The following is a 26,679-nucleotide window of genomic DNA, read 5'->3' on the forward strand; positions in this document are numbered from 1 at the left end:
CATGCGCACGTCTCCCATGCCCTATGCGTGTGCATTGGCTTTCTTTAGAGGGACCTGGAATTCCAGACCAGTTTGGACTGTCAGGTGTGCCCGCATAGACGAGTTTCTGCGTTAGGTGGTTCGGATCTGAAATCCTTGCCATCTCTGGTCTGTGACCAGGCGGAGGCCACTGGAGTGACAGTGGTCACCACCACTCACACTGTGGGAGGAAGGGGAGCTGTGTGCCTGCTGAACGCCCACCCGAGGTGCCCCCAGGAGCCAGGGCCCTCTGCCCAGCGATCCCGCCACCCAGAACACGCACTGTGCATCCACACACAGGCTTGCAAAGAGCCTTTATTTATCTAGCGCAAAGTATACACTATCACCATCTTCTGGTACTCCTTTTACTAAAATAGTTCAAATCAATGTTTTTACCACACTATCAAAAAGTTCTATTTCTTTTTCTCTCCCCAAATCAAAGTGGTTCAATAGAAGGTAGAAATGGGCACAGGCGTCCACTCCCAGCCACGCCCGGAGCCGGGGAGGGGCTGGCCCTCTATTTCCTACAGAAAATAGAGCGTGGCTGCTGGCCCGGGGTCAGGAACCAGACATTCCAGCCCTTTCCAGAAAGCAGCACGGAATCTCCCCAACATTATGAAAAATATACACCTCTACCGCTCCGCAGTCATGCATTCAGTTTGTTTCTTTAAAAAAAAATCAGTAGTATTTTGTTTCCTCTCAAGTTTTCAAGAAAAAAAATGAAAGGTCACTTTTTTCCTCTTTCAACACTGACCTAGCTGATCACTCGGGTGAGGATACACCACCCTAAAAACGAGCTCAGCAGATTGCACCCAGGTGAGGCGGAAGGGTGGTCTCCATCACAGTGGGACCTGAAGCCACAGTGTAGTTAGGAGTCACAGTGGGCTTCAAGATCTGAGATCAGAGTTTTGAAAAGGAAAGGGACCTTTATGGAAAGGACACCGTTCAGCAACACCCCTACCCCACCATGGCCTCAGAAGGGAGGCGGGTCACCCGGCATCACCCTACGTGCGCCCTGTAGCGGTAGAGCTGGGACTCCCCTGAGCTGGCCCTTGAGGCGAGGCCCTTCGGAGCCCCCCCCCCAGCCCACAGGCTCCCCCTATAATTGCGCACTGTACCCCATGTGTGGGGTCAGGCAGAGGTGCTGCTGGCTTTTTTGAAACAGCTTATGTGAGCAAGACAACTGTCACAGTACAGTTCTGTGGTAGAAAGCCGTCCTGTGCAGTCTGGCTCAGGGACACGGGCAGGGAAGGAAGGAGACGTGGCACCTGGCTCGTCCCGCCTCCACGGCAGGCAGGAGAGTTCTGGCGGACATCCCCCACCTGATGCCTGGGGCAGGGTCACTTCCCCCAGAGGAGAAAGGTCACTTCGGGGCTGTTCTTCCTGGGTCAGGTGCCAGGAGCCCTTCCTTATTGCTTTTTTTCAGTCATGGCAAAGCTAACCTGATCCAAACGTGACAAATGGGCTCCCAGACTGGTCCCCGCCCCAAATGGACCCATCTCCCTCAGCTGCTCTGTGGTTCTCTGGACTCTAAGGCCAGAGGGGGCCTCTGCACCCCAGCTCACTGCCCACTGGGCAGGAATCGCCCAGTATCATGACCCTACTCCAAGCGCGCACCCCATGACGGGGAGCTCAGCACCTGACCTGACAGCAGGTTCCTTCCAGAAAAAGCCCACGGCTTCCTGTAACACCGAGGGCAAGAGGGACACGCCTGTCACTGTCGGCAGCACCCGCCTAGCACTCCCTGGGCACATGGAGGGCCAGGAGCCCTTCCCCTGAGTGTGCGACCCAAGGGCTCCACTGGCAGAGAGCTAGTGGGAACCCTCAGAGTCCCCGCGGGGGGGAGGAGCGGGGCAGCCTCTCCCGCCCCCTACCTGGTTCCCTTCCTCACCTGGTCCCTGTCCCTCACCCGTCTGATGCAAAACCACCTCTGGGGCTGGCCGCGTGAGGTCGCATGCAGCCCTCGGTACCGCTGCACGGGGACGTCGGATGATGGACGAGGGCTGAACAGAGCGAGTGGACGCCAGGGCCGTTCCAGAGCGCTCCCAGCAGCCTGTCCCTGCCTGCCTGCCAGCTTCTGGGATCTTACTCGTAACCTGCCACAGGTCACCTGCTCCCTCTGGGCCTCATTTTCCTTATACACAAATTGTAAAATTTACTTACTGCTCTTTACAGTTTATACATGGTCATTTACACTAATGGTCTCATTTGACCCCCAGAGCCCTGCGAGGGGGCCTCATGCTCCTATTCGACAGTGGAGGACCCTGAGGCTCGGTGGGGGGACTGTCCACCAGATGGGACAGCAAGGCAGCAGGACTCAGCGTGGGCCTCCGCTCCCCAGCCCACCCCGTCGGCCTCTCCAGCAGGTGTCCCCTGTGGGCTTACATGCTGTGAACAAGGACGCAGGCTGATGACAGCTGATGGCCTCTAACCACAAACATGGCTAAGAGAATTTCCGAGCCCTCGTTTTGCACCAGGGGCCTGGAGAGGCTGAGTGACTTGCTGAAGGTCACATAGCACATTAAAGCCAGAGCCAGGTCAGGCTCCTTCCAAGGAGAGCAGAACTCGTCACTGCGGCCAGAGGCCCAGCTGTGGCGGGTGCTGCTCCTCCGGAGAGAGGCGTGGGCACTCAGCCAGGGACTCTGCTTCGGCCTTCCTACATTCCCTGGCCCATCATGGAACGGAGATGCCTCAGGCACTGGGAAGGAAGGACCAGAAAAGATAAAGTACGACCTGGCACAGGACAGGGTGACATTGCAGAGTGGGGGTGGCGGGCGGGGGGCATGGACTCTAAAAACAGGCAGCAGCTGACAGCAACGGAGCTGGGCATAGGGGCCAGAGGAAGAACCTCAGGAGCCTCCAGCCAGCCACGGGCAGGGGCGTTCCCTGGTCTGCGACTCATGGGACCCAGTGCTTAGCCAGCGTCAGGTCACAGCACGTGGGTGAGGAGGGTGCTTGCTCCCTGCGTTGGAGCCAGCTGCCAGTGGCCTCCGTCTAGTGCAGGTGGCAGCCAGGGGCTGGCGGGCTGGACGAGGCGCCCCTCCCCCAAGGCTGGGACTAGCCTGGCTGGCATGGCTGCTGGGCCCGGCGTCTTGGAGCAGCCTTCAGTTGTCATCAGGCCCCCGGGGGAGAACGACGCTGTCCAGGTTGCTGTGCTGCAGGGAACAGCCGGCGGCTTCTCGTCCCCCTGTTTGCTGGTGTGTGAGAGGTGACAGGCGGGGGCCCGGCCATGGCAGGCAGTGTCCTATGTACAATTCATCACAGGAGAAGAAGACAGTGGCTCGGCCAGAGGGCCTGCTGCTCCCTCTGGGGACCCCGGGCAGGGACAGTCCATGTCCGTGGAGGAAAGGCCTACAGAGGCCCCTTGAACTGGTTCCCAGACAGGTGCTGCCGGATGGAGGGCTTGGAGCTGGCGGCGTCCCCCAGTTTTCTCCAGACCACCTGTGGCAGAGGGGAGGCGTGAGTGGGGCGCCCACCCCAAGCCCACCGCGGCCACACACATGCCGCCTCGCTGCTCTGCAACACGCCCCACATCCCCAGAGCCACGGGGCCAGGCGGGGACACTGAGACCAGGCCTTTGCACATCCATCCTCGTGGACCACGCCTGTCATCCTGAGCGAGTCGCCACTGGGGCGCAGGCTCGGCCTCGAGCTGCCCAGTGGGGCCCAGGGACCCAGGAGGCAGCACAAGAGAGGGGTTTACACTCCACCCCGTGGAAGGCCCTGGCCCAGCCCCGGTGAACCACCCTCCCCTGCTGGCTCCTGCAAGGGTCCAGGCACGCGTTGGTGCGGTGGGTCGGGAGGCGAGGGTCTCCCGGCTTCCACAAGCAAAAGCAGCCCCGGCCCTGCAGCCCCACAGGCTGGAGGGTCCTGCCTGCGTCACCTGAGCAGCCACAAGGGGCACCAGCCAGCTGGGAGGCCAGAAGCCAGACACCTGGGACTGGCCCAAGGGCCGGGGCACATGGGGTGAACCAGACCAGTCCCGAGGGGGTAGGGGCACACTTCCGGGGCAGGCCTGCGGAGATCAGGGACCCCATTCCCTGGGAAGCGGGGCAGTGGGCGAGGTCAGGCCAGAGTTCCCCGCTCTACCGCCTCCTCCCGGCCCTCCAGGCTGCCAGCCTGTCCACACGGGAGGGCAGCGAGTGACCTCACTCACAGCGCCAGGCCAGGGCGCCCCCTCTGACCCCCGCCACGGCCCAGCCCCATAGGAAGCGCCTCACATTGCACATCTCACGGACGATGGCCTTCTCCTCCTCGCTCAGGTCCCCCTCGCGGCTGTCCGGGAGTTGCCGCTCCAGGTTCTCGTGCACCTCCAGGACCTGTGGGGAGTGGGGTCCAGGGTCAGGGGCCTGGAGACCTGCACGGCGGGCCGTCTTCCCTCACTGGGTCCTTTCCCCTCCCCCCAGTGACAAGTGTAGCCACCACACAAGGAAAGCAGCACCACCGTGTCACCACTGGGGGCAGAGCTGAAGCTGGGTCACCACTGGGAGCAGGGCTCGTCCTCGGACAGGTGGGCTCACGCCGACCCAGGGCCCCAGCTCATGATCAGAGGGCAGGAGGACTGAGGACCGCGCCCACTCACGCACGTGCTGGGGGTGTGTGTGTGTGTGTGTGTGTGTGCGCGCGCGCGTGTGTGTGTGCGCGCGTGTGTGCGCGCGCGTGTGTGTCCGTGGTGCACGCACAGGGGAAGCGACCAGGGTGCAGAGGCCTGAGCGGGGCGGCAGCTGTGCCTGGAGGGGACACTAGGCCTGGGAGGCCTGAACTTAAGTCCTAGCCTCACCCTGCCATGACTCTGACCTTGAGGGAGTGCCTGCCCACCTCCCCAGGCCACCGTTTCCCAGGCGCAGGGATGGCAGACAGGTGACACACTTGACACCACCACCTGGCACCTCTGAGTCCCTCCCGCAGTGTTCCAGGCAGTCACAGCTACCCAGCCCCCAACACAGAGATGAAAGCCCCTCCTTGCTGCTCAGATGCCCCAGAAAAGGCAAATATGGGGTCCTGCAGCACTCCGGGGAGCAAGCTCCCGGGGGAGCGGGAAATGGGTGCGGGTGGGCAGTTTCTAGCTAGTCTCACAAGTTCAGAGATGCACAGGCATTTTATTTCCAGTTTAAACGGTTTCTTTTGTCTCTGCTAGAGGCCATGGTCAACATCCTCAGCATGTGTCCTCCTTGGCACAGGCTGGTCGAAGCCTCAGGCTCAGCCAATGCTTCACTCTCAACCTTACCAAAGGCTTGTGAGGCCTGGTCCTCACCTTCATTGCGTGCACGACAGCCTCGGGCTTCTGTCCTGCAGGGCTGTAGCCGGTGGAGGGGGGCGAGGACAGCTCAGGTACCGGACAGACTGGACCCTGTGGGAAGGAATCACATGGTTCAGCTCGCCCTGACTGGCTCCCAGGTGAGGCCAGAGGTGTGTCTGATGGTGAGCGAAGTCCCCCATTCTGTGGGGCTAGGGCCCGGGCAGGGAGAAATGGGTGGTGACTGGGGAGAGGACTAGGCCAAGGCCGAGGGGCAGCACCTGGACGCCACCACGTCCCACGGGCTCCTCTGCACAGAACACGTGGAAGGTCCACCGTCCATTGTGCAAAGGAGGATGGAGGCTGGCAAAGACCACCTAGCAAACCCCAGGTGGCCAGACTCCAAGCCCCCTCCTGCTCCCCCAGCCACCAGCGGGTGATTCGACTCACCTCCACCGCCACCTCCCCCACCCCCAGAGTCTCTCCCAGCCCTGAGCCCTGCCTCCCAGCCCTGTCTGACCACCTGGCTACCTGGCCACCTGATTCAGCAAACACACTAACTGGCAATTAGGGGATCAACTCCCACAGCAGCCTTTGGGGGAGGGGGCAGGGGTCGAGCCATGCGAAGAAGGGGTCCAGACTCCCAGCACCTGTCCACCTGTAGCCAAGGCCGAGTGTCTGCCCAGGGTCACCCCCCTCCCAGCTTTTCCCCACAAGGGACACTGGCCCAGGTGTCCAGGGTGCAGGGCTTCTGCCTCAGGCTGCAGGGGGACTCCCAGACTCAGGCCCCACTAAAGGAGCTCACAGACAAGAAAGCCCCGGGATGGAGCCCCGGGACCAGGAGGTGTCAGGAGGTCAGAGAAGGCTGGGAGCGGCCCTGAGGGAGCCAGACAGAAACACCAGCAGGTCCCAGTGAGCACGTGGGCACGGAGAAGACCTCCAGGCTGCGTTCCCTTCTCTGCATCTCGGCTTCCTTCCCATCAGTGGGCCCGATGCCTCCTCCAGCACCTGGACCGACCTGGGGAGCTCAGCTGAGTGCCATCGCCCTGGGATCCTGCCCAATCAGACATGCTGTGCAGAGACCCTCAGGGCCCGAACCTTCTGCCCGGCAGCCAAACCCGGCTCTCCCCACCCGCCTGCTCGGCCTGGCCCTGCTCCCAGGGCCTCGCCACTCACCCCACTGCTTGCTCCGCAGAGGCCGGGCCCCTCAGCCTCGCGGTCAGGGAAGGCTGGGCACGGGCAAGGCTCTGCTGGCTGTGACTTGAGCAGGGCCCAAACCTGCCTCAGTTTCTTCATCTGGACAACAGAAAGGGTCCCTGTGCCCCAGGGTGTGGGACGCAGCCCGACGGCTGTTTCCCTAACTGCAGCCCAGGCCGCCTGGTCCCTGGTGCCAGGTCAGGTCTGTCACATGGGGGAACCAAAAAGACCTGGGGGCTCTGGGGGCCGGGCAGGTGGAAGGCAGGCCACACACACAGGTGCACAAGAGGCAGACAGCTGCACTTACCCCCACTGGCCAGGAGGGGGAGATAGCCACACACATACAGCACGGCACCTGGCCCTTGGCATCTCTGGCCTCCTGTCCCGTCTGCACCCAGGGCACCCTGAACCACCTGCTCTGAAAGGGGGCCGATTCCTGGTGCAAAGGCAGGAGGGGGGCCAGGAGTGGCCAAGGGAGGCTGCGCGACGCAGCACGTCTGGTCCCCCCTCACCAGGCTGCCAGCAAGTCAACGGAATCCTGCAAATGAAGCCGCCACGAGACTAGCAAGGTGCACAGGGAGTGATCACAAGCAGTCAGGACCGTCCCCTCTGGGGCATCCCCAAGCACAGCTCACCAGGAAGGCCTTCCGTGGTGGAGGGACAACGGAGCGCAGAGCCCGGAGCCACCTCAAGCTCCCTCAGCCCATGGAGTGGTCAGTCCAACCCTCGGGGCAGACGCTACCTTTCTACGCCCCGCTGCCCAGACAGGACAGCAAGGCTGGACGACTTGCCAAGGCTTGTGAACAACGAGGCTGGGCCTCAACACTGGGTCTGTGAGACTCCAGGGATGGTGCCAAAAGTGGGGAGACCGGTGTGTACCCAAGAGAACTGGAAGCCTACGTCCCCCCAGGAATGTGCACAGCAGCACATTCACAATGGGCAAAAAACGGAAACAACCCAAGAGCGTAGCAACTGGTGAACGGATAAACAGGACGTGTGTCCACGCAATGGAACATTATCTGACAGTCAAAAAATGAAGTGCTGACACGTGCCACACCGTGGACGGACCTCACACTGAGCTAAAGCCAAAGAAACCACAACGTCACAAAGGATCGATCATTTGTCACATGATTCCACTTACATGAAAATGTCCAGAACAGGCAAATCTACAGGGGCAGAAGGTCCAGGGGCGGGGAGGGCCTGCCAGTGGGCACAGAGCTTCTTTGGGGAGCGATAGAAATGCTCTCTTGTGAGGACTGCACAAATTTGTGAATACGCTAAAAACCACTGAATTGTATGCTTAAAAATCAAGTTAACCGACAAAACAGAAGCGGAGAGACCAGCTCCCCCAGGCGGCTGTCAAGAGCCGGATCCTCCTCTCAGGGGGCTGATGACTGCAAACCACCTCGCGCCAGTGACAGCTCCTTCCATGGGGCCCTGAGTCCAGGGTCCAGCCGAGGTCCCCCTGCAGCCCAAGGCAGAGGCCCTTGCACCCTGCCCCACAGCCACCTGGGCCAGTGACCCTTGTGGGAAGGAGCTGGGGGGGGCCCTGGGCAGACACTCGGCCTTGGACACAGGAGGCAGGGGATGGGAGAACACAGTGGGTATGAGGGTGGGGACAATGGGGACAGCCAGCCCAGCAGAGAAGGGGTGTCCCCACCACAGAGTCACCTGTTTCACCTTGGGACCCTTTGACGTGTGGACTATCGCCCTTGCCATCCCCTGGGACCTGCAGGTAGCCTTACAGAAGACATGCCCACATGTAGAAAAGCCTACACCCCTGGCAGCGTCCAAGATATAGGCTCTCCAGGGCCCAGCAAGGGCGCGGTACCTGTGGACCTCCTGGCCTCTGAGCCTCCACCTGGCCCCGGCCCCTCCATTGCTGCCTCAAGACTCCCCAACCCTCTCCACCCACCCCAGGGACCTGCCCCCAGCTGCGGTGGAGCCTCTTGCTGGCCTGTGGTCAGCCCGGCACCGGCACTAACCGCCCCACCCCCACGGGCCCAGGCTCCCTCTGCTCACACCCCGGAGGCCTGACGCATCACAGCAGCCGGCCAGGCTCACAGCACTTTACAGTTTGCAGACCACTGGAGGGGCTTCTAGATAAGCGCACACCATCACGACTAGCCATCGGGGTTCCCACAGGCGGTCAGAATGAACGCGGGGGGCGGGGGATGAAGAAACAGAGGAGCCGCCGCCCCTGCGGATATCACCGGCGTTTCACGGCCTTTCCTCCTGACGCGACTGGAGCCTCGTTCAGCCACAGGCTCCTGGATAAATATTTGGATTATCTGCTGTCAGCGGGCCCTGCCGCCTGCACAGCGTCAGCAGCTACACTCCTGGAGAAGGTGCGAGCGCCTCTGAAGAGAAACAGGCTGCTCGGCCGGCAGCCAGGGGCGGCGCCACCCACGTCCGCCAGCATGGAGGCCAGCGAGGCTTCGCAGAGGCGCCCTGCTCGTCCTTGCTGGCCGGGACACAGGGGAAACAGCTAGGCCAGGCCCCCCCGGGGCGAGGGTCCAGGCCCACCTGGCCACCTTGCAGGACGACCTGAGGCCTGCTGTTCAACCGTTCACGGGGACAGTTAGGGACCCTGCCTTGCTGTGAGGCTTACGTGCACGGAGGGCACTAGCGGACACTCCACGAACGCGGTCATTCCGATTATGATCATCTTCAGAGCCCAGGAGGGAAAGGGCTTCTTGGGCAGCGGTTTTTCGCATATTCACAGACGTGTGCGATCATCACGAGAGAACATTTTTGTCACCCCAAAAAGAAACCCCGTACCCATTAGCAATCTCTCCTCCTTCTGCCCCGCTCCGCGCCCCTGGGCAATCACGCGTGGGCTCTCTGCCCCTAGAGACCTGTGCATTCTGCACAGGATGTCACACAGGTCTGAGGGAGGCATTCACCCCAGGGAGCAGTCCTGAGCTAGCCGTCCACCTCCCGGGGGGCCCAGGCCACCCCTCCCTTCCCTTCAGGGCCAGGATAACCCTGGAGGCCCCTGTAGATAACTGAAGTTCACACCCACACGGTCGCAGAGCCTGGGGTGGTGTCCCCCACATGTATACACCCAGCCCCGCCCCAACCCCAGCGCTAGCTTGCACCCCGTCCGCGATGTGTCTGAGGAGTGACACGTGCACAGCAGCAGGGTGGCTGCGCCTGGGCAGCTGCTCTCATGGCCTCTGGACACCGCCCTGGGCTGCCACAATGTCATCCCGAGTTGGCCGCCACCTCTAACTGCCACGCTGGGCCCTTACAAGCCTCCGACGGCCAGGCAGGGAGCCCAGGTCCCTTCCCGGGAGGGTCAGGGAAGACGGCCGAGGGACGAGGACGGCTGCGCCTCGAACCACTGTCCCCCCCACCGACCTGAAGCGGCTCTGGCAGAAGCGAGGGCCCCAAACTGCTCGGCCACGGACTGTCCACGGCCCAGGCACGTCACCACCAGCCTGAGCCTCGCCCCTCGGCTGGAACGGGGACCAAGGGTTCCGAGGCGCCAGGCCCACACGGGGACAGCGGGCTGCCGGCGGAGAGGCACTCACGTTCTGCAGGGAGTCCTGGTAGGAGAGGGGCAGGCTGGCGAGCTGGGACTCCGAGTGGTACGGGGACAAGCCTTTCCGCAGCGTCCGGAACTCCCCGGGGCCGGCCTGCGGCAGAGGAGGGGGAGAGGTTAGACGCGGGGGGCCGGCCAAGGGCACGCGGATTGCACCCCTTCGGAACTGCTGCCCCCTGCCCCGCCAGGGACAAGACACCCCCACCCGGGCCCTGGCAGCTGCTCCGTCCCTCACGGCTGCCGTCTGGTCTGGGCACCAGCTTAGAGGCCATGCACCCCGCATCCCGACCCCGCTGGAGCCCCTACATCCCATCCCAGCAGGTGCCAGCAGCGGGGCCTTTGTGTGCTCCCCACTGCGTGCTGCATACATGCTGTTGACCCACTGGACAAACAGATGAGGGGGGGAGGGGAGGAGGGCGTGGGTCTCCCCACAGCCTTCGTTCCTCTGCTCCAGCCTCCGCCACGTGGGTTCCCCGCACCCCCTCTCCAGGCCTGGGGCCAGATCCACAGGAAAGTCCTCCCGCCTCCCACGGGTGCTGGGGCTCGATACCGGGTGAGCCCGTCAGAGCGCTCTGCTCAGGGTGCCTGTCAGCCTCCGCCAGACAAGCTCCCAAAGCGGGACCCCGAGTCTCACGCCTCTGTATCCAGGGGAACCAGAGTAAGGTGGGCTCAGAACTGAGGCCCAGGGAGCGCTCGGGAGGGAGGCAAGGAGGGGGGTGAATGATTGTACGAGTGAGCGAATGAATGAATGAATGGAAACACACTCCTTTGGCCTTAGGTGGCTGCCTTCAGGGCAAAGCAACCCCTGCCAGACGCTGGGGCTGGGGCTGGGGCCCAGAGAGGGAGAGGAGGGCTCGCACTCTACCCCGCCCAGGCCGCCCGCTGAGCAGGAGCCAGTAACTGGCCCAACCACCCTCTTCTACTCCAAAGGAACTGAGGGGACTGTGCTGGGCAGATGAATCGCAGGGGACTGTCCCATAAATGGCAGGCTGCGGAGTCACCCACACAAACCTGGGCAGGACCGACACAGCAGCCACGCCTGGGGGCCCCTCATCCCCACCATCACGGTGGCCCCCAAAGTGTGGCAGGGTCTCACCAGGGAGACTTGGGCACGGCCTTCGATCTTGAAATGGACTGTCATGCCCCTCATCATGGCTGTGCTTGGGTCCACCAGAGGTGTGGGAGCCCGTGGTGCATCAATGCTCCCTGGCCCAGCCAGGGGTCCTCTCAACTGGGGCCACCCCCGCCACCAGGCACCAGAGAGAAAGAGGCTGCAGCCCCCACCCAGCCCGTCACCCAGCTCTCACTCACCACTCCCCAGCTTGTCTCTCCTGGGGGAAGGCACCCCCAGCTCCACAGGAGACGAAAATCCCAAACAGAATTGTTTTCCTGGCAAAGTCTCTATAACAGTATAAAATCTTGCCCAACAGAGTATGTGCTGGGTTCTAAACCCAAACACACTGGACGTCCACGCCAGGTGCCACTGGACCCTCACCTGCCCTGACGCCCTTCTGCAGAGACACCCCCATCTGGCATCTCAGGTGGCCAGAGAAGGCTCAGAGAGACCAGGTGTAAGGCCTGGACCGGCCACACTCACACACACACACACACACACGCACACACGCACACACACGCCCACGTTCATTTGGCTACAAACCAGGAATTTGGGCCACCGCTCTCCCCTGCCCCTGGACCAGGGCAGCTGGGCACTGTCCTGTCCTTACACACCCACCATCTAGACTCTGCTGTGGACTCAGTCTCGCCTCCTCCCAGCTTCTCTGGCCCTGGACCAAGTGGGCTCCAAAGCAGGCCACGTGTTGCTACTCAGAACACCGGCGTGTTGTACCTTCCTCACCCGGGCCGGTTTCCTTGGGAGGAGGTGTGTGTACAGGGGTGGGAGGCGGGGGGTTAATCAGCAGCATCGCTTCCCACCCCTGCCTTTGGGGATCATCTATAAATAATTGCACGTCCGCAGAATTTTACCAGCAAGGCTCAAAGCTGGCGGGGAAATGCACAATCTCTCATTAGGGGCCATGTGGCTAATGACGCATCGAAAAGAACCATAATTGCACTTAAACCCAAATTAAAAATCCTGGTGTTTGCCTGTTGGTGCCCTGGAAGAAGGAAATCCCGAGGTCTTCGTTGCTGTGGGGAGGGCGGCTGGAATGGCCTTCAGGGCGCCTGGGCCGGCACCTCGGGGCACGGGGGCACTGCCGCTCCCCAGGAGAGGACGCCTCCCACCGGAAGCCCCCTAATGTGGGAGACGGGGTCTGACACACACGACACACACGAGGCAGGAGCTGGGGCGCCACTGCCCAAATCCTTAAAAGGGACAGACACGAGACCCAGTGCTACAAAAGCAGCTCGCGCCCCCGCCCCGTCCAGTCCCCAGGCCCGAGGGCAGCAGAGAGTGCTGGACCAGGAGCGGGACCCGGGACGGCGACGCAGGAGGCCGCCGTGAAGGACACCGGCTCTGTCCAGCGCCGCTGCTACGATGCTGCCCGGCTCCGAGCCACCAGCCTGGTGCTCCAGGCGTGAACTCAGGCCACCCCCGGCGTCTCCCAGCTTCTGCGCTGCTGCAGATGCCACCGCCTCCCCACCAGGGGCTCCCGCTTGCCGAGCTGTGGGGGGGTCCCCTGGGGCCACCCCCGTACTCCCAGGAGCGGAAAAGAAACGGCTGCGGGCGGGCACGGAGGAAAGGAAGCCCCGCCCCACCCGTCCACGTGGGGCTCCTCGTTTGGGTGACCGGCCGCTGCGGGCAGGTCCCCTTTCGGGGTTCACTTCAGGGCAGCTACTCTCGCCCCTCCTTCCTACTCCCAAGGGGCTTTTGGCCCCCTGCGTGGGACATCTTGCTGCAGCAGTTTTGTGTGCGAGAAGCACCTACTGTGTGCTCCCTGGCGGGGAGGTGGCACCTGACTAAGGGCGGGGGCTCGAGGGTGAACACCGACACAGGGGTACCCAGTTCCCTGCCCAGCTGTCTGCCCGCAGGTGACCGCTCAGAACCCCACACCCAGGACCCTGGGCCAATTCGTATGTGGTGACCAGGGGCAGGAACCCCTCAGAGGGGGCCATCCTGGCGCAGGGACGGGTGAGTGTCTCGGTAACGCCCACCTCCAGCGTCCCTCGGCAGGGTGGGAGCACAGCACCAGGTCCCAGGGGTGCCTCCTTCCTCCTGGGCCAGCTGAGAGCCACCGCTAACTCAGGTGGCCTTGGCAAATCCCTCCTCCCACGATGCACCTGGGGCCCTCGCTGCAGAGTGGAGATGACAGTGACTACCCCTGGTGCCCTCACAGGTAGGGAGGGAACAGGGAGGCGTGGAGCACCGCGGGGGCCGGGGGGAGGAGAGCAATACTCCCTCAGGCTCTTCCTGTCATTTTGTAAAGCTGAAAACTGACGCCAGCTCAGAGGCGGGGCAGGTCCCGGGAAGACTCTAAAGACTCTAAAGGCAGAACCAGGGCCCCATGGGTGGTGGTCAGCTCCCAAAAGGGACAGGAGGGGTCCGAAGTGCAGGGACCCAGAGCAGACAGAGTATCACACAGCCCTCAAGGCAGCCGCCCCCACCCCGAACACCACGGCACACAAGCCCCGCCAGGCAGCTCTACCTGAAGCCAGCTCCTCCGGACGTAAGGGTGGGGCAGCTGGAAGGGAAGAGAAGCAGTGTCACCCAGCAAACGCCAGCCGTGCCCGTCACCCTGCCCCCCGACCCTGGACACCCGTCAGCGCAAAGCCACCAGGACCGCAGCTTGGCCGGAGTGGTTTTCCCACACCACAGGCTGGGGCAGGGGGTCCCCGAGGCACCTCACAGGAGCCTTATGATTTTAAAACTCCAGATTTAACAAGGACTGACCACATGGGCCACACACTGGCACTGGGGCCTGACCCTTCACAGGCCCACAAGGCTCACACCAGAATGTGGCTACCCTTAGAGAGAAAAGCAGCCCTTCTGAGAGGGCGGGGTGGGGTGCACGGGCCTGGAGACACCCCCAGATCCAGCCAGCTGGGAGAGGCCCCAACGGAACGGGCCCCCACTGGCCCCCGCTCTGTCCTCAGGGCCTTCACAGGAGCCGACTGGGAGCACCGAACAGATTTACTCCCTTTTTCTTTTTCAATGTTAAGAGAACTCATTTGCAGGCTACCAAGAACATAGCTGGGGGCCCAGAAGGTTCTTTCTAATAAGCACTCAAATGGGGCAGCGGAGACCTGCATGTGGTTAACGGGCAGCTACTGTCACTTTCCCGCAGCTGGCACTGCCCCCCCTCCCCACGCAGTTTCTGGCCCTCGATCCCATTTTCCAAACCTGGGTGTACTGTTCAGACCTCGAGGCCTGTGACGGGTGGCTTGTGGACGAGGTCCCCTCCACAGTAGCCGTCACCCTCGCATGGGTCCCCTCCAAGGAAAGAGGGGGGCCCCTTTGGATGGGGCACAGGCTTGCAAAATCCAAACCCCACCGCGGCTGCATGGATCTGAGCACCCCACCCACCTTCCAGGCCTCTTGCACGTAAACTGGGGTCAAGAAGGACACTCAGCTGCCAGGTGGCCCACGGGCGATGTCAGTGATCGACCCGCTCTGTCGGTGCCGCTGGCCAGCCCCAGCCCTGGTGTCGCCAATGACCTGCCCTTTAATCCTGCGGCCGGCACCACTAGGGTCCCGGTTTTGCACATGGGAGGCTAAGCCGCTGGCCCAATGCCACCCAGATGGTAAGTGGCACACAGTCCCCTGGGACCAGAAGAAGGTGAGCGGTCAGCCACCACCCAAGGCGCTCCCCAGACGCGGGCTCCGTTCAGTGCTGCACGCGATGGGGTGGCCTCGCCATCGTCCCCGTCTCACAGGGAAGAAAGCCGAGGCGCCAGGAACACGGACTTTTGCCTATGGTGACACGGCAGGTGAGGGCCGGTGCAGGCACTGTCCAGGGCCCCGGCGAACGACACAGCATTGCTGCAGGCTGAACTGTGGGGGAGTGCTAACCCCCAGGACCTCACACTGTGACCTATTTGGAGATGGGTCTTTACAGAGGTGACCAAGTTAAAGCGAGGTCATCAAGGTGGGCCCTAATCCTAGACAACCAGTGTCCTCATAAAAGGGACACAGACACACGCAGAGGGAAGACTGTGTGAGGACACAGGGAGAAGGTGGCCGTGACAAGCCACGGAGAGAGGCCCGGGAGACAGCCTTCCCTCCCGGCCTCAGAAGGAACCATCTCCACCCACCCTGATCCTGGACTTCCGGCCCCCAGAACCGTGAGCCCAGTACGTGTTCTGTGTTGCAGCAGCCCTTGCAAACTAATACGACCATCCCAGCCAGGAAATCCTGCTCCGCCTAGGCCTCAGTTTCCCCATCTGCGCTTGGTGTAAATCCTGGGGTCGCTTCCAGCCTGAGCATTCAGCCACCAGTGTGGCACAGCAGGACGGGGGGAGTGGGGGGTGAGGCAGGCAGGCTGGGGGCTGTTCAGTCACAGACCTGGACCACTGCCTGCACTCCCCCAGATGGCCGCCTGCTTGCCCAGTGTGACACAGCATTGCAAGCTTCTTGCGCCTTTGTAAAGCTGGCTTCTGAGCACACACAGAGGCTTCATTTATCAGCCCAGCAGGGGCGTGAACCGAGGAAAAGACAGAGCTGAGTCCCCAGCATCCATTACAGCCGCCCCCCCACCCCAGCCCGACCGGGCACAGAGAATCCACAGGAAAAATAATAACGTGTACGGGGGCTCGAGATGAATCACCACAGAGGAAGCAGCTGTGTTGATGAAATTTTAAGGCCGGCAAGAGAAAGAAAATGTGAACGGCAACACAGTAACGCGGTCTGCGAACGCTCCGGCACGGTTCTAATTAAAGCTATTTTGGAGTTAAGTAGAGGCCATGGGGGAAGGGGGTGGGCAGTGGGAAGTGGGAATCCGACGGGCCCTCTGCCCTCCCACCCAAACCCCAAAGCAACGTCCCCTTAAGACAGTTAAAAGAATAATATTGCTCTCCAGCTCTCTGCCAACAGGCAGATCCCCTACTTTGCACAGAGCTGGAGGTGTCCACGCAATTCGATGTCAGCGACAAGACGTAAGTGCCAGAATCGTAAAATCGCACAAGCCAGAGCTCATGAGGCCAAGGTCGGAATCCCATCCACAGCGGCAATCTCGTTCTTCAAGATTCCCAATCATGGTCATCCAGCCATCACTTGATTACCTCCAAAGATGATACTCTCACTATCTTATAAAGCAGCTCGCCCTTGGCTGAACAGACCTTCCTTATTCTGGGCAGGAACTAGCTTCCCCTCTTGGCCTAGGACTCCAGGTTGGGGGTGGGGTGGGGTGAGGGGGCAGCCAGGGGCTCTTCAAAATGCATCCACCTGGTCTAGCTGAGCTGAGCACTGGCGATGCAGACTTGGCCACTCAGACTCTACAGCCCAGTGCTTAAGTAGCTGACAGTCCAGCAGGGGTGAGGACCAGGTTCCCCAAGGGAGGATTCAACACCCTACCAGTGAGGGCGGGCAGCCCACAGGGCGAGAGCTCAGAGCAAGCACAGAGCCACTTGGGGGTGACTGGGAAGGCTGTCGGCAGGAGGCCATTCCTGAGGGGGGAGCCCATGACTTATGGGACCCCCTTACAATAAGGCCAGTACTCTCGCCGTGGGCCAAGCCCTGATCATGGGGCTCTCCCCACCTCCGCTGTCCTCCAGCAGCCCCCTTGTGCACGTGAGTCCTGCTGGCTGGGACAGGTGTGAGACTGGACAGCAAGCTCCCTGACTGCAGGTCTCTGCCTGGTCAGCCCTACACCCCAGGGCCATGCGCACAGCAGAGGGATCCTCGGGGTGTCCATTTTATAGGTGAGCAAACAGGGACGAGAAGCGGCTTGAGGATCCTTATAAGGCTGGTCCACCTGAGCTGCCCTCCGTGTGAAACCTCCCCGAAGGCAAGCAAGGTGTGAACTACCACCGAGAAGCCTGCAGGGAGGGGGCGGCCCTCCTCCAAGGCCAGCGACACCCACCCACTTTCAAGGGCAAGCTCTGGTGACGGTGGCTGGCAGGGGCAGCAGGAGCCCCGTGGGTGAACCTGGAGACGCCTGCCAAAGCCAGCAGCTCCTGAGTGCTTGTCCTGCCTGCAGGTCGAGGGCGAGACGAGGGTGGGTGGTCGCAATGCACCAGCGAGGCCATGGCGTTGTGCCACACGGCTGCCTTCCTCCCGGCACTCTGGGTGTAGCCCTGACACCCACTCACTGAGAGACCCTCGGCGAGGCCCCGGCCCACCAGCAGAGTCCCTGCTGAGGAGGAGGGGTGGCTGCCCACCACGACACACGCCCGAACACACAGCTGCTACCTGAGCAGCTCAGCTTCACTAGGCTTCCTTCGAGGAGAAAGAAGTTCTACAGAAATTAGACACTTGGGACCTTCCACACGGGGTGGGCTCTGAGTTCTCAGCGCTTCTCCTGTCCCAGCCACAAGTGGGCAGAAACACGGTCCTGGCCCTAAGTCCCAATCTAACTGCCTGCAGCCCGCCAGCCCCATCCGACGGTGTCTGTGCCTGGCGTGCCTGGCCCCGCCATGGGCACAGGTGGGGCCAGAACCCACTGCTGCCTCCAGGCCAAGACACTCACGCCCAGGCAGCTGCTGTCCCCCTAATGCCGCAGACACAGGGCCCCTGTCCCCCTCCCCCTCTGCACACATGGGCGCGGGGGGCTGAGCGTGTGCACATTTCCACAAGTCCCAGTCCCCGACTTGGAACTGGGGTGTGTTTTCCCAGTGGGACAATGTGGTCCAGGAGAGCAGAGGCCACAGGATCAGGGACACTTCTGTCCTTGTAGAGACAGGGCCACAAGCACTGCTCCAGCTGGACCGTGGGACAATGCTGCAGACAGCATCCCAAATTCGCGCCTTGAGCTCTCATCCTGCTCTCCCAGGAGCGATGGGCAAAGAATGGACAGATGGGGGAGACTCGCACGGCCACCACCCCACCTGCCTGAAGCTTCGGCCACCAGACGGGCACCTGCTCCTGAGCCCTAATGCTGCCTCACCACCCCCGACTCCCTGTATCAATCACTTCTGCCCACAGCTCCCACAGCCTACCCCACTCCCCAGCCCCTCCCACCCTGCCAGCCTCGAGGGGCCAGCGTGGCTTGTGGGCATGCCCTTCCACCATGCGGGACCTTAAACCCCCACACAGAGTCACGAAACCACCCATATAATTCAATGCCTGGCTCGGCACCTGAGGGGGGTGCGGAGTCAGGGGGACCACAGACCTGTACCCTGCACTCTGCCGAGTCCTGCAGAGCTGCGGGAACTATCCACAAGGCCCCAGTAGGAGCGATGCGCGGGGGTTGTGCTCACGCTTGGGCAGTGAGCCCCCAGCAGCCGCCCGGCAGGCAGAGAGGGTGCCGCGGGCTCCCTGAGCAGGCAGTGGCGCCAAGCCCACCGGTCCCCTAGCAACCGGGGCCAGGCAGCTGAACCTCCCCTGGGGCTGGTTCCCAGAGAAACACTCTGGGCATCCCGGCTCTGAACCAGAGTGTGGCCGGGGAGGGGAAGGGGAGATTAAGCCAGGAATGGGTACAAGGGGATGAGAGGCTAGAGGGGTTAGCCAAGCCAACCAGTCCCCTGAACCCTGGCCGGAGGCTGACCACGGCCTCCCATCACTGCCCCACGCCCAGCAGGAAAGGCCCCGCCACGCTGCAGCGGCCGTGCCCTGCTCTGCCTCTCAGCCTGCACTGCCCTCCCCCACTGCCCCTGCGCTGGGGACGTGACGGGACGACACACGGCCTCATCTGCCTGTCGGCACCAGCCAGGCTCAGAGGGAGGAAGGTGGACCCTGACCAGGGAAGGGAGTTCCCCATGTGGGTCTGGGGGAACCGTGCCAGCCTGCCTCTCCGGCCTTGAGTCACCCAGCTGTCACAGGGGCAAAGCAAGTGGCCCATTCCCGTCTGCGACATCTCTGGGACAGGCCCAGTGGCACCCCCACGGACCTTGCAGACCACTGAAGGGCAGACAGTGGAAGGATGTGACAGCGGGAACCCCAGAGGCTGTGGAGCAAGGGCTAGGTGCCGGCGTCCCAGGAGGTGACCTGGGGCAGAAGTGGCTGGCGGTGGCAGGCGACGGGCATGAAGGGGAAAGGAGCCCAGGGAAGCTGGGACGAGGTGGACACAGGAGCGGTGGGCGGGTGGAAGGCTCAGGCTGGCCCTCAGGTGCGACGGGCACGGTCCCCGAGTCCTCCCCCAGCTGGCCTACCTGTGCGGGGAGCTTGTCACTCTCCAGCAGCTTTCCCTTCGACTCCAGCTGTCTGATGTAAGTGGACGAGGGATCTGCAATGACACGGGAATGTGGGGGGCACGTTAACTTGGTCTCCAGCGGGAGAGCTGCCCTCCCCACACCCCCTGCAGAAGCGAGATGAGGGGCGTCCCGGGCCGACGCCCTCAGCCTCCGCGATGCCTCGGGTCCAAAATGAGTCCTCCCCAACACTCCCCTGATGGGACCCCACAACCAGGGACATTTTTTTTACCCCCACTGTATTTGTTAATTGTTTATTTATCAAGAGAAACTATTTCTTAGCCCAAATATTCACGCTTCCAAGTTCAGGAACACAGGTCAGTGACAAATTTCCGTGTAAGTCAATTCGAATTCTTTACATTCTGAAATGGCTCTGCACCCTCAAAGATACCGGCCTTCCTCATCTCCTGAGAATCTTTCATGGAATCATAATTTCCGTCGAAATCTGCGTGTGCCTTCTTCCTTGGTTCAGCCACAGCAAACTTATAAAAAGCTGCAACCCCCAGGGAGTCTGGGGTCCACATGGGGAAACTGAGGCTCCTAGGCATGCCAGCTCAGAGTCCGGGGTCCTCTGTGCCTGACTCGCGGGAGCTCCCACAACGGCGGTGGGAGAGGCACGTACGGCAGGTAAGCCTCCACCTTCCTACAAGACTCTCGCCACCAGGAGCCAGGCGTGGGGACACACCCCCCACCTGCCCCAGCTTCTGAACACAGCAGAGGTTGAAACCCACCCTCCCTCAGCACGCTGACCCCCTTCTACAATCATAAGCGGGCAGAATTCCCCACCCAGAGCCCTGGTCCTGCCTCGGCCATCAGGGTCAGAGGACAAAAGTGATGACGAAGTCACCCCGGGCCAGGCCTAGAGCAGGGGACCTCCTGGGGAGGGGCCGGAGGGAGGGAGGGCAGGGCAGGGTAGGGTGGGCCAGGGGGCCAGGGGCCGGGCCGTCCAGGCAGGCACAGGTGCAGAGGCAGGAAGGGCCGGGAATCGGGTCTGTGCCAGGCGCTGTTGGGCTCCTCCCCAGGGTGCTCGGCGGTACCTGGTCAAGGACAGGCCACGTGCCTCTCGTTCACGTGAGAACCTCACCAAGGCTCACACAGCCCAGATGCCAGCCTGGGCCCCACGCACCCCAGGCCAGCTGCTACTGCTCCTGCTGTGCCCCCTGCCCACAGCAGGACACAGGGTCTTCCCAGATCACCCTGCTGACCCTCTGTGTCCGAGGCCAGCTCTCTAGTCCCCCACACTACCGCCTCAGGGACTGGGGGACTCGGAATGGCCCCCTCGGGGCTTTTAACAGTCCTGGGTCAGCAAAGAGGGCCTGGGTGCTGCTGGAGAACACGCTGGACCATCACACGCTGTGGGAATAATAAAGCGTCTGTCCACCCCAGTGCACGCCTGGCACCACCCAGTAAACCCTGCCCCTTGGCGTCCTCGCCGATGACATGGACGTCAGGCCCGCCCCGGCCAGTGCCCCGGAGGAGTGGGGTGCCAGTAGCTCTCTCCCCAGCATGCTGTGACCTTCCCACACCAGGGCTTGGCCCAGGCCCCAAGAGTTCCTGCCTGCCAGCAAGGCCGTCCCCCGAGGCCGCCCCAGTTATGAGCAGCAGCCCCGAGCCCTGTTTGCCTGCTTCATTTAGTTCCCTAGGCACATGGAAGTATCCCCAGGAGCCCTGTCCGGCCAGCCCCCAGACCAGGCCCAGGAGCACCTGCATTCTTAAGCATTAGGCCCAGCGCAGGGCAGGAATGGGGAGGCCGGCCCCGCCCACTCGCTGCTGGACAACCGCCCCCCCTCGACTCCAGTCACCTCTCAGGAATGCAGAGCCTTCCGGAGAGGGAGGAGGCAGGCCAGCCCACCCTCAGACCCAGGGATGACACTGGTAACCACCGGCCAGGCCTGCTGGGGAGCTCCACTGGGGGGGGGTGAGGTGCTCCCTGCACTGGCCTCACCTCACCCCCACTCTGGGCATCCCCCTTTGACAGCTGAGGAATCGAGGTTCCAAGAGGTGAAATGGCTTGTTCGCAGCACCAGGCAGGGCCGCGGCGGAGGTGGGACTGGACCCCAAGTAGTGACCCCGAAGGCCTCCCCACTGGGACCCTGTGTGCACGCCCAGTGCCGGCAGATCCCACCAGCTCGGGCAGGGGACCCTGGCTAGCCTGGGTGGCTGCAGCTGTAAAAAGGCCTCGCCCACACCCTTCTTTGTCCCGTGGTCATTGCAGTCCATGCCCCCCCATGCCTGCCCCCTGCCTCAGTTTACCCATCAGTCGCCCAAGATTGAGAAGCCATTCCCCATCGCTTTCCACATCTCACCCATGAAAGGGCCCGATGGGAAGGGCCTCAGTGTTTGGGGTGCGCTGGCCCCCCTGAGCACAGGGGGAGAGATGCGGTGCCACCTGGGCTCCCCAACCCTGTGTGTACTGCGTGCTGTTAGCAGGAGGGTTCCCGGGAATGCCAAGGGGAAACCCCTGGACACGATGAACGCCGGGGGTGCTCCCAGCTCTCTCGTCAGCACAGGACAAGGAGACCCCGGTGTGGTCTCTCTTTTGGTGGGGTGGGTGGAGGAGGGGGGACCACCAGTCAACGCGTGTGACACACGGCAGCCCATGCGTCTGGCAAGGCTCAAACAGGCATCGTCCCCATTTTTCAGATCAGGAGGCCATGAGAAACAGTGTCCCCACCTGCTGGTGGGAGAGCAGGGGGGCCAGGGCCCCACCTTCCGGCCCTCTCCCCGCTCCCCAGGCCCACCCCTGAAGGTCAGTGCTCAGGATCCCGAGCGTGTGGCCAGCCCGAGCAGAGCTCACGGCACCACACTGTGGAGAGACGCTGGCAGAGACTCTGAGAAAGAAGGCGTGGTACTTGGTCGGCCTGTCTCCTGGACGCCCCGTTACTACCCAACCTTGCGGGCAGCCAAGCCAGCCACCCTGCTTACTGCGGCTCCCACCACGGGACAGTGCTGCCAGGCACAGCCTCGAACTCAGGAGAGGGACCAGCCACTGTGTGCGACCAGCGGTCCTCCTCAGGTCACTCACTCACACATTGACCCTTTGGGAAGGTGGACGCTATCCCCACCCGCAGTCCCCTGACTGTGGGGACGTTTCTGCCTCTCTCTGCCGCTTCCATGGAGGGAATCAGGGGCTCCCTGCATTTCCCTTCTCTGTCAGACTGCGCTTGGAGTCATGGGCTGGGACAGAATCAGCAGACCCGCCGGGCAGCGGGAGGGCTGGACGCACGTCACTGCTCCTGCCTGAGCCAGCTGTTCCCTCGGCCACAGCAGGTCCAACACCCGGCTTCCAGGACAGCAGGCAGGAGAGAGTGGTGACGAAGCCAGCACCAGGGGAGGGACACAGGCCACACCGACAACGCTCCAGCCGCCCACCGCCAGTGCCAGACCTCAGGGCCCACAGGCCAGCTGTCCTCCCTAATGGGCCACACGTGGGCACAGACCAGAGGACACGTCCATGGCCCCAGACCAAAGATCAGGTCCCATTCCACCCGTCTGTTTGGTTTTGCCCCAAACCGCAAATGGCAGCAGAGAACAAAGCACACTTCAGACCACTGGGTGTGCTGGTTTTCTTTTGAGTTTAAAAGGAACAATATGAGTCTTAAAATATTTTAATTCATACAGTAATTCCAATGGAATCTATCCTAAAAAATTTAATTCTAATTATGAAGGATGCAGATGGTATCAGAGTGGCCAAAACTGGAAACAGTTATGTGTCCCACAAGAGAGTGACACCCTGTCGTCACTCAAACGACGTTCAGGAAGAGTTTCTCTCCTACACAATGTGGCAAACACTTAAGGCCAGTGGAGAGAACCGGACAGAAAGTTACATGTATAGTGGCTGCTACATTTTAAAAACCTTTGCATTGAAATAAATTCAGGAGGAAGCACATGGAAATACTGAAGGCGGTGACGTCTGCAGGGAGGAATGGGTGACTTTTCAACAAGAAACACTGTTTCCTATTAATTTTCAAATAATCTACTTTGAGAATAGGGAGAAATCTTTCTTTTTTAAAAAAAAAAAAAAAAAGAAGACTGGATTAAATGACTGCACCTTCACATTGCAGAGCCACCCGTTGACGTCACTGAAGTTTTTAATCCATGGGAGGCAGAGAGGTGGCCGGGAGGGTGGCCCAGACAGGCGGGCTCAACCAGCCACCCTCTGCCCACTCTCCCAGCTCTGGTCTGGGATCTGTCCCCAGGCCCAGCCCCAAGCCTGCCCCTCAGGACTTGAGACTGCCCCCAGCAAGTCCTAGATAAGCCTCCCCTGCCGCGCCAGACCCTGGCCACACACTCAGCTGCCCAAACCAGGTCCTGCACGTTGCCAAGAGCCAGGGAGCAGGACACTGGTCACCGTGGGAGCGAGCAGGCGCCCTGTAACAGGAAGGAACGAGAAGTGGACGCTCGGGGAAAGGGGGGTCTAGGAGGGCAGGGGACTCCGGGAAGGGCCTGGCTCCTGGGCGGGTCGATCCTTAGCAGCCTGGGAACTCCTGATCTCACCAGCGCGTCTGAGCCCCAGCCTCTTGGAGACAAGCGTGTAATTAAATTAATCCCAGGGTTTGCAGTAATGAGGAGAGGCACCGAGAGGGAGGGAGGCGTCATCACCCGGCTTCGCTGCTGGGGGTGGAAATGAGGGAGCTGACTCCGGAAGGACTCTGGGCTGGGCTGGCCCTCCCCTGGCTCCTCCTGGGCCCCCGGACCAATTCCGGGTGACTCGCGATGCAGCTTCCATCTGGGGGGACAAGTGAGGGGGACTCCCCACCACATTCTCGCTTCTAGGAGCCAGAACATCAGCCCTCACTTCACCCTTCCTCAAAGATGCCCTGTGCAGCCAGTGGGGGGTGGGAGTCTCCAGCCTGCAGGGTCCATGAGCCCCTCCCCACTGGCGTCATTGGCTCCAGCCCAGGGGCCCTGTGCTGGGTCCTGGTGCTGACCAGTAGGCAATCCCGCCTTCTCAGGAGCCGTGAGACCAGGTGCCATCTCCTGTCCGGGCCTGGTCTCCTCCCTGGTGAGACAGGGCTCAGGGAGAAGCAGGTTATGTGGAAGGGGCCGTCTGGGAAGCCAGGTGGGGGCGAGGAAATGGGGCAGGGGATGGGAGGGTGGAGGGGGCGGCAAGCCCCCGGGGAGCTCCGGGGGTTCTCAGGGTTACTCGCCTGCCCAAGTGCTCACTGGTGGGGGGCTGCTCCCACGGGGAGGGACTACGGAGGCTGGAGTCCTGCCCACCCGGAGGGCGGACGGCGGACCCCCCAGGCAGCGCTACAGGCACCGGCAGGTGAAGCCCGTGGTGGGCACGGAAACAGTAAGAGCCTCGGGGACCCGGGCAGGATGCCAACGGTGTCTGCCACAGACGTCCCCTCTCTGCATAGGTAGAGGCTGGGGGAGGGGCAGTGTCACAGAGACACAAAGGATCTGACTCTCCAGCTACTGCCCCTTCCAGGGTCCCTGCCAGCCCCGCCTCCCTTCCAGACCCCTCCCACTGAGCAGAGTCGCACAGGGTCTCAGGGACAGGCGGGCTTTGTGCAGACCCCGCGGACCCGTGCCTCCTCTGTGGGCGCGACGGAGAGAGGGCTGACATTTGCACGAGGCTGCTCGGCTGATTAAATTCCCTTTTCCTTCCACTTCATTAAGAGGGTCGCGGTGACATCGGGGCCGACGGCTCCATGGGGCGGAAGGGCCTCATTAAACACAGGCCCCTCCTCGTTCTAGGGCTCCCTGCTCTCTGCCCCAGGGGTGAAACTGGCTCTGACAGCACCTGCCAACTCAGCTTCTGTCCCTTCTCCCTGGCCAGGACATACCCCCGAGGGTACACACCCCACACATACCTGCAGTTTGTGGGAGCTGGAAAGCAGGGGGTCCAGGAGGCGCCCCCACTCTGCATCCAGGCCTCCTGGTGGTGGAGCTGTCCTCCCTGACGTGAGCAAGGTGCTCCTCCCACTGGTAAGCTCAGACCCTTCGCCCCCAAGGGGAGGCTCTGCCATCTCCGACGGGTGCAGGAATGAGGTACAGCGAGGTGCCGAGTCCCACAGGTAGAGCCAGCCTAGAGCTCTGTCCACTGCTGTGGTCAAATGTGTGCCCCTCCAAAATTCCTATGTTGAAACCTACTGCCCACCGTGATGATGTGAGGGGGGAGGAGCCTTTGGGAGCAGACTAGGTCATGCGGGTGGGGCCCTCATGAGTGACAGTAGTGCTCCTTTAGGAGACCCCAGGGAGCTCTCATCCCTTCCACCCCGGGAGGACGCAGTGGGGAGACTCCGTCTAGGAACCAGGAGGCGGCCCTCACCGGACGCCAAATCTGCCAGCAGGACGATCTCAGACATTTGGCCTCCAGCACGATGAGAAGCAAATGCCCGCTGCTCACAAGCCCCCAGTCTAGGGTGTCCCGTTACAGACAACAGTGTGGGGGTGACCAGAGGGCACGGGGGTGGGGACGCAGAAGAGGGCAAAGGGGCCAAGTGCTATGCTGACAGATTCGACTGTGGGTGGGGAACACACGATGCAATACGCCGATGAGGTATCAAAGGAACCGTGTGCCTGAAACCTGTATAACTTTATTAACTACTGTCCCCCCAATAAGTTTTTAAAAATGAAAAATGAAAATGAAACATGGATACCCATGCCCACCAAGCACCAACGGTGCGCCTCATGCACGTTCACGTCTCCCCGCAAGCCGGCAACAGGCCCCCCATTGACGGGTGAAGAATCGGGCTCGGGGAGGGGACGTGACGGCTGTGGACTGGCTGTGGCCGCCTCCTCCTGGGCAGCCGTCCCCTCCCTTGGGCTCAGTGCAGCCTGGACCCGAGGTGGCAGCAGAGGCCACACTTCCAGGAAGTGACCGGTCCGTGGCCGGTGTGACATCCCCGCGCAGCTGCTGCCTGCCCACCCTGCCCCCTGCCCCCAGGCCAGGCTCGGCAGGACGTGGAGCTGACCATTCCTGCAGCCCTCATCTCTGATGCATGAGCATTTCCAGGTGTCCCCGGCGAGGCCCGGGCCCCCGGTCCAGCAGAGCGGGCAAATGGTCCTGTCTTCTTAAAGGGTTTGGAGGATGTTCCAACCCAAGGCCCGGCTGCTCTCCGGACCCAAAGGGAATTCCTGCAACGCACGACCCGGGACTGGGAAGAACCCACGGGTTTCGCGACAGTCCAGGCGTGAGCTCCATCACTCGGGAGAAACAAGCAGAGGCCGAACGGCCTCCACCCAAGCATCCTCTGCTGACGGAGCCCCTGAAACACTTAAGGTCCCCAGAGTAGCTGCGAGGCCATGGGAAGCTGTCACCGACCTCAGTGCGGGTCCACGCACTCTGCCACCCTCCATTCTTCCCGGGACCGTTGCCAGGTGGGCAGAGACAGAATGCTCAGAGAGTGACCAGGTCTGCCCAAGGCCACAGAGCATCACACCCGCTGTCCAAGGACATGGCCCCCTTCTTCGAGGGCCCCTCAGCCTAATGT

The 26,679-nt window shown here is 62.0% G+C and overlaps 1 protein-coding gene across 2 annotated transcripts in view; it reads right to left on the bottom strand.

Moving 5' to 3' along the window:
* Positions 1-315: 315 nt before the first annotated feature.
* The window catches only part of CCDC85C (coiled-coil domain containing 85C), a 75,283-nt gene continuing 48,919 nt past the window's right edge, over positions 316-26,679 (bottom strand). Inside the window, exons 2-7 of one of the 2 annotated variants that reach the window (XM_039884191.1) lie at positions 19,199-19,272; positions 13,600-13,635; positions 9,987-10,091; positions 5,272-5,367; positions 4,238-4,336; positions 316-3,459 (exon numbers count right to left, since the gene is read on the bottom strand). In XM_039884191.1, the coding sequence (XP_039740125.1) occupies positions 3,370-3,459; positions 4,238-4,336; positions 5,272-5,367; positions 9,987-10,091; positions 13,600-13,635; positions 19,199-19,272 (500 nt within the window). In that variant the 3' untranslated portion in view covers positions 316-3,369. The remainder of the gene's footprint in view (positions 3,460-4,237; positions 4,337-5,271; positions 5,368-9,986; positions 10,092-13,599; positions 13,636-19,198; positions 19,273-26,679) is intronic. The other variant, XM_039884192.1, reaches the window with a different exon arrangement.

The sequence above is a fragment of the Pteropus medius genome, unplaced genomic scaffold (assembly GCF_902729225.1).
Source record: "Pteropus medius unplaced genomic scaffold, Ma_sr-lr_union100, whole genome shotgun sequence".
Lineage (NCBI taxonomy): Eukaryota > Metazoa > Chordata > Mammalia > Chiroptera > Pteropodidae > Pteropus > Pteropus medius.